The 13923-nt window shown below is 41.0% G+C and overlaps 2 protein-coding genes across 4 annotated transcripts; both read right to left on the reverse strand.

The window, feature by feature from the left end:
• Positions 1-697: 697 nt before the first annotated feature.
• kat-60L1 (katanin p60-like 1) lies at positions 698-12091 on the reverse strand. Of its 3 annotated transcripts, none has more exons than XM_065497729.1 (8): positions 11607-12091; positions 3578-3771; positions 2788-3206; positions 2097-2318; positions 1895-2037; positions 1602-1708; positions 1418-1544; positions 698-1352 (listed from the first exon to the last, which is right to left on the reverse strand). In XM_065497729.1, the coding sequence occupies exons 1-8, from the start codon at positions 11975-11977 to the stop codon at positions 1154-1156; spliced, it is 1782 nt and encodes a 593-aa protein (XP_065353801.1). In that variant the 5' UTR covers positions 11978-12091; the 3' UTR covers positions 698-1153. The 3 variants fall into 3 exon arrangements, with proteins under 3 accessions (XP_065353801.1, XP_065353802.1, XP_065353803.1); XM_065497730.1 differs by lacking the exon at positions 11607-12091 and adding an exon at positions 9134-9418; XM_065497731.1 differs by lacking the exon at positions 11607-12091 and adding an exon at positions 5952-6312.
• Positions 12092-13029: 938 nt separating this feature from the next.
• Positions 13030-13539, reverse strand: LOC135948086 (salivary glue protein Sgs-3-like). The gene has a single exon (XM_065497161.1). It carries the CDS (start codon positions 13537-13539, stop codon positions 13030-13032), a length of 510 nt encoding a protein of 169 aa, XP_065353233.1.
• Positions 13540-13923: the final 384 nt, after the last annotated feature.

Below are 13923 nucleotides of genomic sequence, written 5' to 3' on the forward strand. Positions count from 1 at the left end.
CCACATTAACATACTAAAACATGAATTGAAACCATCCCGTCATGTCTTATTGTCTTGCATCTCTTTTGTCTCAACGTGATGTGATAATATTTATAATATGTACTTTTACTTCCAAAATTCATTGTTAATTGGAGCGCCAATTGAGTGAGGGGAGGGAGAAAAGATGGGAATAAGCCGCCAGGCATAATATTATTCGAATTTTGATAATTAATAATACAAAAAAAAATAGGAAGCAGGCATTTTTAGCTGGTATTAGCTTGCGGCTGTACAAGTGTGAAATTTATGTATTATTTCCGGGTTTCAGTCTTCAGGCTAAGGATGAGAAAAATCGGCAAAGCGCGGTTCCTCTCAACCCTCAAGTTTATCTTTGTGTCAGTCTTAGTCAAATCCTCAATCAGACTCCCCTTTCAAGGCAGGACAGGACGAGACCAAAAAGTTGATTAACTCTTGAAAATTAATAAAGACCGCAGCTGACCATAGACAGAAATTAAAACAGCGACGGAATCAACTTCTCGCTGTTTCCACTGGAGTCCAATATCCAATATCATTTTTCATAATAATTTGTTCCGATTTTTGTCAAGAAAGAAGTAATCCTTGACCTCGATAGCTTCCACACTGTTAAGGAATATAATTATGCACTTCTGTCTTAATTTGATAGTTAAGATAATATGCAAATTTTTTTAACTACGTGTCATTCTTATTTAAAAACAGATTTTTATTTCTTTATATATTACAATGTTTTATCAGAAAAACAGATATTTTTCATTAATACCAGAAAAACATTCACAATGCGTTTAGTGTAATTCCATCCGCGTCCAAAAGCATTTTACTGAGGCGGAAAATGCCCGAGCGTATGTATTATTTTGCACCCGTAAAATTCACAACTTTTAAGTTAATAGGGTACATTTTTACGTATACCACCGAACTTTACGTCGAGTGAGCATTGATTGTTGTCTGACATCGATTTGGCCGTTTTGTCACGAACGTGGCCGACAAATTACAAAGAAAATCCGCTATATACCGCCTCATGGTCGTCGCGTCTATCACAGTTTCCCCCTTGATGGGAACTCCACCGAATCCGCGGCTGCGAATATCGGTTCCCCGGCGCCGACGCGTCGAATTGCCGCAATTGTTTCACAATGCATGGACGAAATTAGCTGGCACCAAACTCGCTGACCCACTGTTCGTACCGCGATTTGTCGTTGTTCGACACGGACTTCTTGCACCTGGAGATGGCCTCTTTGAAGTCGTCCGCTGTCACCGGAAGGTCGACCTCTTCCTTGCGAATTGCGCGAATTTCGTCCGACGTCTTGCCCGTGATCATCCGCCGCATGCTCATCATCGCCGCATCCCTGCACGAAAATTTACAAATTAATATTGCGAATATTATTTTTGCCAATTTAAGCCTAGATTTCACCTGCAGACGTTTCCAATGTCGCACCCTGAGTAACCTTCCAACTGCGAGCTCAGCGACTTTAGGTTAACGCCGGACTCTAGTTTAACGCCCTGCAGGCACAACTCTAGCAGCTCAACCCTGCTTTCAGCTGAAAAATATAAATTTATTTATTTTTTGTAAAATTTATATAAAATATTTTATTCACCGTCAGGAAGGGGAATGTATATTCTCTTTTCAAAGCGTCTTCGGAAGGCTTCGTCAATGTCCCAAGGGTGATTTGTCGCTGCCAGAACCATTACCACTCTTTCATCCCTGTTGATATTAATGCAAAATCAATATTAAATAAAAAATTAAATTTCTGTTGTAGATATGACACTAAAAAAATGAATTCTGGGCAGGATAATTTTGATCGGACTCTTTACTATTTAATTTTTTAAATCAAAAAGTAGTGTTTTAAGTCTGCAAATGGTAAACCTTAGCAAATTAAATATCGCTTACGAGGATGAATCGAGTCCATCCATTTGAATGAGCAACTCGGCCTTAAACCTCCTGGAAGCCTCGTGTTCCGAGTCGGAGCCCCTCGACGAGCACAACGAGTCGAGCTCGTCGATAAATATGGTGGAGGGTGCGTGGAATCGTGCCTGTCGAGAAAAACATAATTTAGACCCGCTATATCCTCTTAATGCATTATGAAAATTACCATTTCGAACAGAATTTTGATCAGCTTCTCCGAGTCGCCCCTGTACTTGGAGGTGAGGGTGGCCGAGGAAATGTTGAAGAACGTGGTGCTGCACTCAGTTGCCACGGCCTTGGCCAGCATGGTCTTGCCCGTGCCCGGCGGCCCGACCATCAACACTCCCCTCCAAGGCCGGCGGATGCCCCGGAAGTACTCGGGCATGATCAGCGGCAAAATCGCTGCTTCCTGATCAGGAGAATTTTTCTCAAATAGAGTGTTTTATATTTTAGGGCATCAGGTGGACATTTTTTTCAAAACTTCACGGGTTCTATTTTTTTTAAAAAAATGTGCCCTATGTCAGAGATGGTAAAAATTTGAATAGCTCAACCACATGCTGGTTTTCAACTTTTCACGCCTTTCCAGCGGCTTTTAGAGACAAATTTCTGGCGTTTCATTAAAGGAGCTCAGTGCGGCAAGGCGCAAAGATTGCCACATTTTAATAATAGAAGAAAAAATTAAAAAAGGTGTAAAAAACATTAGAATAAGGATTAAATCTATGGGCAGAAGTTTTAAAAAAATATATGAACTGCTAAAATATTTTTGAAGTAATTTTTGTTCAATCTGGAATCTCTAAAATTTTTTGTTTGAACAATTTTTAGACTTTCTACAACTTTGCTAATTTTTATTTATAAAAGGTCAAATAAATTCAAACCACCTGCAAAGTCGCTTTAGCCGCCCTGAGTCCGGCGACCCTGTCCCAGGGCACGCCAGGGTTGCGAACGAGCACGTCCTTCTCGACCGTGTCGACGAGGTGCGGCTCGACGCCAGGTCCGAGGGGGAAAGCGCCCTTTCCGCTCTTGGGCGAGGGGCACAGCTCGTCGTCCTTGCTGACGGCCTTGGTGAGCGGCTTCAGGGGCTTCATGCGGCTGTGGATGCGGTCCACCGAGCGCGACTTGACGCGCGGGTAGCCGGCCGTCTGCGAGTTGGACCTGCTGCGGTTGTTGATGGCCGGCAGGCTCGGTTGCAACTCTGGGTCTCGCTTGCGCAGCGACGCCACCCACTTGTCCGAGCTCGGCGGGTTGCCCGCTTTCTTCGGCTCATAGGACGCCGGCTCGACCACTGGCTCCGCTCGTTCTGAAATCGGACGGTCGAGAGAGTGAGATTTAATATTCCTCAAATTCTACACGTTAGTTAATCGAAATTCAATTTTAAAAATTAACAAAAATCCAGATCTTACTTATATTGAAAATATCTTGGGTTTGGTAAATAATTCGGGCCTCATCTTCACTGTCTTTGAATTTTTTTCTTCTGCTATGGGTTTTGTGTCTTGACTGGCACCCTGCTATTGCTCGAGAAATATACAAAACTAATTTTTATTAAACTCAGGACAAAATTAAATTTTCGTCAAATAGACTGCCATGCAATTTTGATGGAATTAAGGTGCCAGCCAAGACGCCGAAACTATTTATCCAGTTTCTTCGGCGTCCTGAGTCCTGATCGCTCACCTGTTGTTGGAGGTGGCGCCTGCCTCTGCGGCTTCATCGGCGCCGGTTTCGACTGCTTGGGCTGTTTGTTCTTGGGCCTGTTGAGCTGCTGCGTGGTGATTTTTGTGAAGGTGAAGGGCTGCATCGAGTCGAGCAGCAGCGAGTCCATCATCCTGGCCACATGCTGGAAGGCGGGCGCGGGCGGCGCCGGGTTGCTGAAAGCATAAGCCACTCTCAGTCATAGTTGTTTCCATGCCGACGCACGGGGTCAGCAAACCACTGACCCACATATTCGTGTGTGTGTGTTTGCTGTGTCGAGTGTGGCCCTAATTACTCTCAGCTTTTTCCTTTCGATTATTATCGCCTGTTGTTTTTACAGAAAGAAGTCAACCGTGTGTGCGCCTGCTATGCGGGACGCAACCAGTGAGACATGCGAATTTCCCAGGTTGCATAAGTTTACCTAATGGGTTAGCTCAATTCACTTTCATTCATTTGTCCGATCATGGCTATTTTATATACTTAAAATACCATTGCCACTTATAATTACTTAACGGCACAGGAGTTCCTAGTTGAAACTACGATTTTTTTCTTATGTCCGTGAGAAAGTTTTTTACACACGGTGGTGGACTTACCAGGTGAAGAATGGATCATTAAACATGCTCCCGAAAAAACCCATGATTTTACCGTTTCGATACCCTCTCAGCTTTGGGAGTTTTGAGTCAGAGAATAGACTGCTAAAGTTTTGACCTTTTTCTTATGCGGCAAAAGCGAGCACCTGATAAAATCTCCTTGGCGACGCTTCCAACTCAGCTGGCCAAGGGGGAACAACAAAGCGCGCATTCTGAATAATTGAGTGGTCAATCAAGCTGCACCCACCTGCACCTTGAAAGAGCAATAATAATCCTTCTTTTGGCCAGCTGAGGGACGAAAATACCGACACCAACACGCCTGAAATAAAATTGTCGGGCCATGTTTTCCTTAATTCCAAACTCTCTCGTCGTAAATTATATAATTTGTATTGTTTTCACATCAATAAAAGCAATTTCAAATTCAATATTTAAATCTAAAATCCATTAACAAAAAATAAAATGGCTCATCTAACTGTGCCAAGTATATTTCGTCCCAATATTTTTGTTGTGTGATTTGTTTAGGAAAAAATAAGCAGGCTACTACGTTTGAGTAAATAATTTAGGGCTTTACGACTGTTCAGAATCAGTGCAAGGGGTTGAGCTTAATAAAAGGAGTAAGATTTACACCGAGAAGGGGTGCGAGTTGAAAGTGGGCGACGAGGTCATCTCAGGGGGTTGGAGAGGAGAACTCGCACGCGATCTCAGCTCATTTCACTTGCAAATTAGTCTCAATGTCAGCTCGCGCGGCCGAAATAGCCCGAGAGTGGGGCCCAAGAAATGATTTCGCCGGCTGTAGGTGCGCGAGTATCCTCTTTTAATAGGCCAAATTGATTTCTTCATTGTGCGAGTTACGTTTTGGCCTCTCAGCAGCCCATTCAAAGGCAGCCGTCGCGCCCTCCTAACACACAAGCCTGGATTCTTCTCGCTTACGTTTGCGCCCATTGCATTCATCATCTCCAGAGTTTGGAAATAAATTAACGTATAGAATGAGATCTTGCACCAACTTTGTAGTTTTTGTCGGTTTTTTCTCTGTTTTGATTGCATCGATACAGTTTAAAAAATTGTGTTTCATTTAAGCTTAAATGTGGGTGCAAATTTTGTGATAAATCAAGTAACTTTTACCATTTCCTTGACTGCGATAAGAACAATTAGACACTGTGTCAAGCTGCTAAAGCAAATACGAGCAGTGAACGGTGATATCCATAATAATTATGTCTCTGTCTATTGTACACCTTTGGTGTTTAATAAAGATTTCATTCATTTAATATTAAATATCATACTTTGGGAAAAAAACTTTAAAAAAGCTCACAAAGACATTATTTTAAAGGCAAATTTAAAAAATCTTTGCTTCCTGCACAATTATGCAATTTAGCGATAACAATAATTCTCACTTCTTGGCAAGTGAAACAAATTAAATTAAAAAAGTTTTTGACTGTAATATTGCATTCACATTCACAAATCCAGACATTTGAAAAATGAAAAGAATGTAATGTAAAAGTAATATCCAATATAATTATATGAATAAAAACACAATTATGCAGCAATACAAAATTAACAAAAATATTTCTTTTAAACAAACTGCAAAAAATTAAAAATTAAACCAAAAATAAAATAAAATGTCTTAAAGGGCACAGATCAACCAGAATAAGTGTTGGTTTGACCTAAAAATGAAATTTGGTAAAAATAGAAAAACTGAAGCTGTAAAAAACCGTTTGTGACAACGGCGGCTTAAAATGAATTTCAAAATTGAGGTAAAATCTTTTCACCATAGTTTGATGATTTTGTAAGTGGTGGAAAAGCCCTCGGTGATCATGGTGACCAGCACTAGCCGCAGCTAACTGTCAACTGAACACTCACCCCCGCCGGCGCTTTGCTGCTTTTTCTGTCTCCGCACGCCTGCGTCCCTTTTCGCTTCCGGCTCACTTATCGCGATGTTCCACTTCGATTCTATCTCACGCGTACGAGCCTCGACAATTTTTTGGGCAAAGAATGCCAAGAAATCGGGCAATTAAAAGGCACAGTCGTCATCAAAAATGGATATGTTTGGCTTGATAGCCAAAAATGAGGTTGGTCATTGCGCTGCAGACAGATTTTCGCTCTTGATTAGCCTTTCTCGATTGCTTTGCTCTCAAAATAAATTACTCTTGCCTTCCTTAACTTAGATCTGATTAAAAGGCTCAGTGAATGTGGTGCTTGATTACATTTTTAATCGTGCTTTGTCATTTTTAGTCTCACTTAAATTACTGCCAAAATTCTTATCGACTTCTACAAGTTTACGAAATGGTACATTGGTAGACACAAAATTAGAACATATAAGAAAAAGGGTTTAGCTGAATACCAGAAACCGAGTCTCGTACTAAGTACTCAATGATTATGTTGATAAATCAAATCTGAATAATATTTCAACTACGATTTAAATATCTCAGTTTTTCTCTTATTGTATTTTAATTATAAAATTTTCCAATAAAACTTTCTGTCAAGTTCTCTGACATTTGTCTCAAAAGTCTCAGTGTTCAGTATTTTTAATATGATCTCACATATATTTTTAAACAGCCACAGGAAAGAAAAAAAGCAATATCATTATTTCAATGAATATTTCATGTTGTGTTCCCGACTTCCTCTTTACGAGTGCCTTTGGCTACTGCATTCACGCTCCCAATCCTTCCCGCACGCACCTCCCGAAGTGAAAAACTCGATTGCGAGCGCCTGCAGGAACGTGCTGTTAGGCAACCCGCGCGCCACGCGTGACTCGTTCGCCAAATAATATAACTTTCATTGATTTCCCGCCGAGGAATGCACTGTGTTATTTTTATTTTTGTTGTGAAATACTTCTTCACAATATTTATATGTGTTAAATGTTTGGGAATAAAATATTGATTTTATTTGTCCACTTTAATGCACTACAAGATCGACACCGAGATTCGTGATTTTCATTCTGCACGACCGCTTGATTTCACTTCCGCGAAAGCACCAACACGTTACTTGCTGGTTTGCAAATTTCCCGAATCTGGGAGGGACCCTTTTGACCTTTGTTTGAGCTTACATAAATAGTTGCAAGCTGATTTGCAGCTTATGGTTGAAGCGGCGATTCGATAAAAAAAAACACTCGTTAAAAAATGCTTTATCACGAAGCGTACTAGAAATCTCAAAGATCTACGTGCGCCGTTGTGTACACTGTACGCACATTTTCACACGAAATTCAGAATTTCGCATTAACAAAGAAAAAATCTATGGGTGAGAGCCTCCTGCACCATCCTCCATAATTTTGTCATTATTTGCGTAGCAAAAAACTTGCTTCTCCCTTCCAGAGTTATTGTCTTTTCTATCGGTTCATCTCTTTAGAGATTGGCGACCCCCTGATAGCGAACGCCTCGTGAAAACTTCAAGTCACAATTATTCTGCGAACGATTAACGTGGGAGCACGATCCTCATTAGAGGAAGTCCTTTCCAGAAAAGTAACTGCTCGTTTAACTACCCCCGCACTGTGGTCTTTTATTGAAACGCAAGACATTCGACCCGTGAAATTGCTGGAAAAGCAGCAAGTAGCGAAATTTACTGCCGAAAGCAATCCTCCCAAATCCGAAAGGGATGTTATGCTCAACACGCTTGGTTTTTGATAGGCTTAAGACGACGAATTGACGCAATGCCATGCAAAGGCCAGAAAAGAGTTTTTGGATTTCTAGATTCTTGTAATGTTTAATCGGTGGTATAATTGTAACACAGTTTTCTCTGCTTCAGACTTTCGGTGCTGGATTCTCCTTGCGAAAATCTAATGTTTCATATTGCCAAAACCTATCAATATTTTAAGCATCGTGTAGTGTACTCAACACTTAAATTATTTAAAGGAAGCTTTAGTGCATGATTGATTTTTTTTCTTATAATTTTGCCGGCCAACGACTCATATACACATATTGCTCGTTACCGCGTATAGTGTGAACTTGCACGAAGTGTCGGCGTCGGGTGTGTTGACCGCGAGTTTTGTTGCGTGCGCCAAGGTCGGCTGCGCAGCAAAAGCTACGTACACTCTACGAACTTATGCGGGATTCTTCTCAAAGCCAATATTCTTCTAAAAGAAGGATTATCGTTTAACCATTTGATTGATCGCCGCGGGTTTGACTTTGAACTACAATCAAGTAACCTTCTCTCCGATATTTTAGATCCATGCGTCTTTCTTACAGATAATAATAAAAGCACTTTTTCATCTCATTTTTTTGCTTTTATAAATATTTTTGCACAAAGTTGTTACCATTTCAAATGAAAAGGCAAACCTTTTATAAAAATTTTCAATGCTAATATTTTACAGAAATCTAATTACGAAAAAATCCTGCGTAAACACAGAAAATATCTTAAAAATGTCCCTGAAGATGACCCTTGCACAAACTCATGAAATTGGCCTAATGATTTAAATAGTTTCCCCGCATTTGATGCTTTAAGAGTTTTGTATATTTTGACTCTACAAATTAAGCGGCTCAACGAGCACTTTAATTTAAGCTACTAAAAGGATTGTAATTATTATTTAACCAGCAGTCATGCGTTTATAAAATCGATTTATTCTGGCTGTGCGTCCACACTACTTTCGACCGCAATTGATTCATTGTCACCTTCAAATGTGCGTGGCCTTGGTTACCAAGGACACACCAAAACGTGAATTACTCCATGTGGATACAAGGTAACGTCCTAAATACTAGCATTGTTGACGCTTAAAAACTATAAATATTAATATTTATATGTGAAACTGAATATTGTTTTTTGACAAGAACGTATTTTTTAAACAAAATCTCATATGGTTGAGAAAACCCTTTAGCTTCGGAATAATTTGAGCAGAGATTATTGTATAGTTATTTTTCCATTCCGTTCTAAACACAAATTGTAATTAGAACCACTTTATATTGGAATTTGAAATCTATTCCAGTCTTAAAAAATCAGATAAAAATCGGCCGATAGTTACCATCCCCACATGGAGTGGCAGGTGGGCCTGAGGGCGCTGAGCGGCAGGGTCACCTCGAATTCGACCCTGACGTTCTCCTGGGCCTCGTCCATGGCTGGTGCTCGTCGCTGGCAGACCTGTCTCCGTCTGGCCACTCGGAGCTGACCAGCGGCGAGGGGCGCACGCGCCGCCCCGCTGACCACTGGCCGAGGTGCCACCCCTAAATGCAAACGAGCCGGCCCCGTGACCTCGTGACACGCCATGCAGCGGCAGAAAATTCAAATTATCTCAAGAGCGAGAGAGACGTTTCCAGGTCGCATATATGGACAAGCGTAAACAGCGGCCTTTTTGTGTGTTATTTTCGCTTGGAAATATAATAATCGGCTGCGGTGGTTGGTTGAATGACTGATACAATTGGCTTGGCGAATTCGGCGGTGAAATAAATAATAAATAATGTGGCGGACCTTGCGTCGTGTCGCGAGTTGACCTTCTTTTCTCCCTTCGAAGCAAACAGATAAGGACAGAAACTAAGACAATTGACGCATAAATACAAGTCTGAAACGATCGTATTTGAATATTTGTTACTTCCTTATGTACTGTGTTCCATTCGGATGGCTAAAATTTTGCAATGAAGAATGACCAACAATATTGACTCAATTGTTTAGTGTATCAAATTAAACAAAAGAAGCAATGATATGATAATATTTTGGCGCAAATTAGGGCAGTTTGTCGGGCGTAAGAAATTAAAATTTTATTTAAACAGCAAAAGTGCGATAATTTTGTTCAAATCTAAAATCTGGCTAGTGCCTGTCCATGTGCTTATCTGTTCAATAATTCCCTTTCCTGAATAATATTGATTTTGAATTTTCAATCACGATAACCGTCCATCTTTTGAGCTACCCGGCTTGTGTTTTGTTTTCCGGCGCCGCGAAGGCCAGTCGTTGCTCCGAACTCTCTTTTGCATTTAATTCTCTCTTTGACGTTGCTGATTTAGCTCGCCTGTCCGCCTCCGGCGTTTTATCCATATTCATAATCGTTTGGCCTCGGCTTTGATCAATCGCCTTTCTTTCTTTCCCCCCATTATTATAATATGTGCATAGTACGTCAAGGTGCGAGGAGTATTGTGCATTGCGAAATAAGAGGGTCAGTCCCAATGCCTTTTTGCCATCGATTTCCCGACGCGGCGACACTTTGACACGTTAGTACGTATATGCGGAGCGCGAGAAAAACTCGAAGAGGGTGATTAGCAGGAAAAGAACTTGGCCTCGATTTTTTTTCGGCATGACGCAAATTGGGGCCAAGGAGAGCACGCACAAATTGTTGCGAAAGACCAATGAATGCATCTCTACTTTTCCTTACGCCCCGCTGCGGGAAAACTTATGTGTATGTAAATTAGTCTACTGCGTGGCGCTAAAACATGAAATTGGTCAAGGAAAGCTGGGTGTCATAAAATTGTTTATTGCTGCGTGGAGTTTTATATATACTTCAAACCTCTTGAGAAATGATAGTTTTTAGCTTGAAAATGACCAATTTTTGCATGCTACTTTGACAATTAAATCTAAACTTTCTTTTGCTGATGTCAATGAGCTGTTAAAGAATCTGACATGCATTAAACTTCTGCCTGTGCAATCCAAACATTAAGACGATTTTTGAAGGGTGACGCATTTTACGGTTTACTGCTTGAAATATATGCTCTATTGTAATTATTAACTGCTTGGTTGTATCCTTCGCGTTCAAGTCAATAGTGCAGTGATAGTCACGCTCAGTGTAGCAGACTTTAAGGGAAGATTGCTGCACGTGAGCGAGCCAAATTGACGTCATGCTATTCGAGCGCAAGACAGAAAAGTCAATTTCGACTTTCCAACTGACACATGGGATTGAAACCGATTTAGCAAATAATCAATTAATTAACTAAAAATATTTACTGTAATTTTAAAAGATTTAAATATAGCCGCTGAAATTAGTCCCTCTACTCCCTCTTAAGATTATATTTAAAATATCTTTGATTTGACGTATTTATTTGTAGTGTAACTTGAATAATTAAACCTATCTTTATTTAACAAATATTGTCAGAAATGTATCTCGTAATCTATAAGTGCGGTATCAGATTAAACTTCTTGTTTGTTATTGTTAGAGCAATTTGTTCTAATAATATTATTTAAGCCATCAAGTTTGAGCGTGAATTGAGTAGTTCTTTTACAACGAAGTAAAATTGCGAATTTTACACTCCCATCAAAATCACTTAAAATTTTATTTCGAAAAAACTCATTATCACTCGAATTTTAATTTACACATTAAAAAATAACTGTTTTCTTATCAAATTTTGATATTTTAAACATCTCTTTTGATGAGGAAAATATTTCAACCGTCTCGACTTCATTTTAAAAATAGCATTTTTCATCCTTGTGTGCTACTGCCTTCATTGGCATCAATTACTCTTTTCTTTTTTCATATTTCCAACAAGGTGTAAGCTTTAGTAAGGTGAAACACTCACTTGATGAGCGGCAGCCGGACGTCCTTGGACTTGCTCCTGAAGCAGGCGGGGGCGGCCTTGAAGAGGCGCGAGGCCGCGCCGAGGAGCAGGTCGTGGTGCAACACCTCCATCCTTTTGACTGCCTTTTCGGCCCTTTTCTGCCCACGGCTCGGCCTCGCCTCCTTGGCCAGCTGCTGCTGCTGGTAAAGCTGGTGCTTGGACGCGAGCGAAACGGGGCCACGGCGCCTGCCAACTGCCCCGCGGCCGCTCTCCGCCCGCTTGATCGCCACAGTCGGGGGCGCCTTCTTGCTGCTGCCGGGGCCCTCGTCCCGCCCCGGAGGCCGCGTGCTCAGGGTGGTACCTATCTTGGCGAAGGGCCACCTGAACCGCATGCGAAATCTCTTGCCCGCGTCCGCCTCGCCGACAAGCCAGAGCGTGAGTGCCTGTCTACCCGGTGGCGTGCGTCGGCCGGGGGAGTAAGGGGCGCGCGCATCCTCCAAGGTCGAGACCTTGCACCCTTGCCCGTGAGAGTGAGATGCGCGCGAGGAGACACTCGCGGACGACGCTCCTCCACGGCCAAATCGGAATTTTTATCACAGCTCGTCAGATATTAGTTTATAGAGATTTCTTAAGAAAAATAATATAAATACTCTTTGGTAATAAAGTACAGGAAATCACGATTGGACTAAATCTCGTTTTAATTTGTTAAAATCTTGAATAAAATACTAACATCTAAAAATATTGAGTGTTATTGAAACACTCACAATTACACTTTTTATATATTTACATATAATTTGGAGAGAGTGGAGCTACAGAATGTTTTATAATCTGCAAATTGTCGTTTTTACTTCCACGATGTTTTTCCGAATTCTACGTTGCCAAAATGAGCACAAGAGTGGCTGGCTTAGGAGAGACAGAAAACGCCTTCAGCAAGAGGTTTGAAGTCACAACAGAGGTATAGGGATTTATTAATCTCCTGTTATAAATATAAAAGTTTCACGTGGCTTTTGCAGTGGTGCACAGCAATAAACAATATCGAGTACATTCGCCAAGCAATCCATCCATTCGTCCTGGAACTGGGTCTAGAAAACATTCTCAACTCCATGGCTGACTGAGTTCCACTCTGAATCGAACGCGACTCAGTGCAGGAAAACACTTTAGCTGGTCATCGATGAAGCCATTGACATCGTCAGCAACAAAATCATTGATCTGATAGAAACAATGGCAGAAAAGAGTGCTATTCTTCACTATTTTCATGTTTTGGCTCAATTTAATTTTACTCCACAGATTTCTTGCGCAGATTTAATTCTGGTTAAAATTTTAAAAAATGTGTCTTCTAATTCTTATAAATTTTACCTGCTTTAAATCGAGGAGAATTCATTCCAAATAAAGAAAATGTTCAGATTGCAAAGCTTAAATTTATTTCACACACAGAAACAGCATATTATGGTACGGACGCTGTCGTGGTCGTGATAGTGGAGTCAGCAATCGGCATAGTGGACTCGGTAGTTGTGGTAGTTGAGTCGGTAGTCGTGGTAGTGGAGTCGGTAGTCGGGATAGTGGAGGTGGTAGTCGCACCTGTGGTGGTTGTGGTGCCGGCTTTAGTGGTAGTTGTCGGTTTAGGACTCTTCGTCTTCTCCGTTTTTTCAGTTTTTTCCGTCTTTTTGGAAGTGGCAGGCCTAGTAGTTTTTGGTTTTTCTGTCTTCTTCGTAGTACTGGGCTTTGTAATTTCGGGTTTTTCTGTTTTCTTGGAAGTAGAAGGCTTTGGTTTTTCCGTTTTCTCCGGTTTCTCTGTCTTCTTCGAAGTCGCGGGCCTGATGGACGTAGTTTTTTCTGTTTTCTTGGAGGCTGCTGCTTTAGTCGACGTTGTTTTCACCTTGGTTATGTCCTTGCTGTCACAGAGGCACAAGCTGGAGAGCAGCACGAAAGCGAACAGGGGCAGGAGCAGACGCATGGTTATGATCAGGTTGTGGTACTGCTGAATAAGATAGACAACTGGATTCGCGCACGGTCCTTTTATACTAAAATGCTCGCGGGGAAAGAGCTCAGACGGAAGTGAGCAACATATATATCATTCTGAAATTGTCAAGTTGCAATTTGCGGTGAAGTTTCGAAAGGTAATTCATAAATTATAATATGTGGCGAGTGTCGGACGACACACGTTATAGTCATAAATTAAAATATTAGACATCTACCAACTGCCATGTGTTGTGAATAAACTGCATTATTTAAATATGTTCTTCTTACTAAACAGTTTATCCTGCAAGGAATGGGATTTATATCATTTAATTTGATATACTGTAATTAAAATATATTTTGAGCACGAAAATTTTAATAA

This window comes from Cloeon dipterum, chromosome 1 (genome assembly GCF_949628265.1).
Source record: "Cloeon dipterum chromosome 1, ieCloDipt1.1, whole genome shotgun sequence".
Lineage (NCBI taxonomy): Eukaryota > Metazoa > Arthropoda > Insecta > Ephemeroptera > Baetidae > Cloeon > Cloeon dipterum.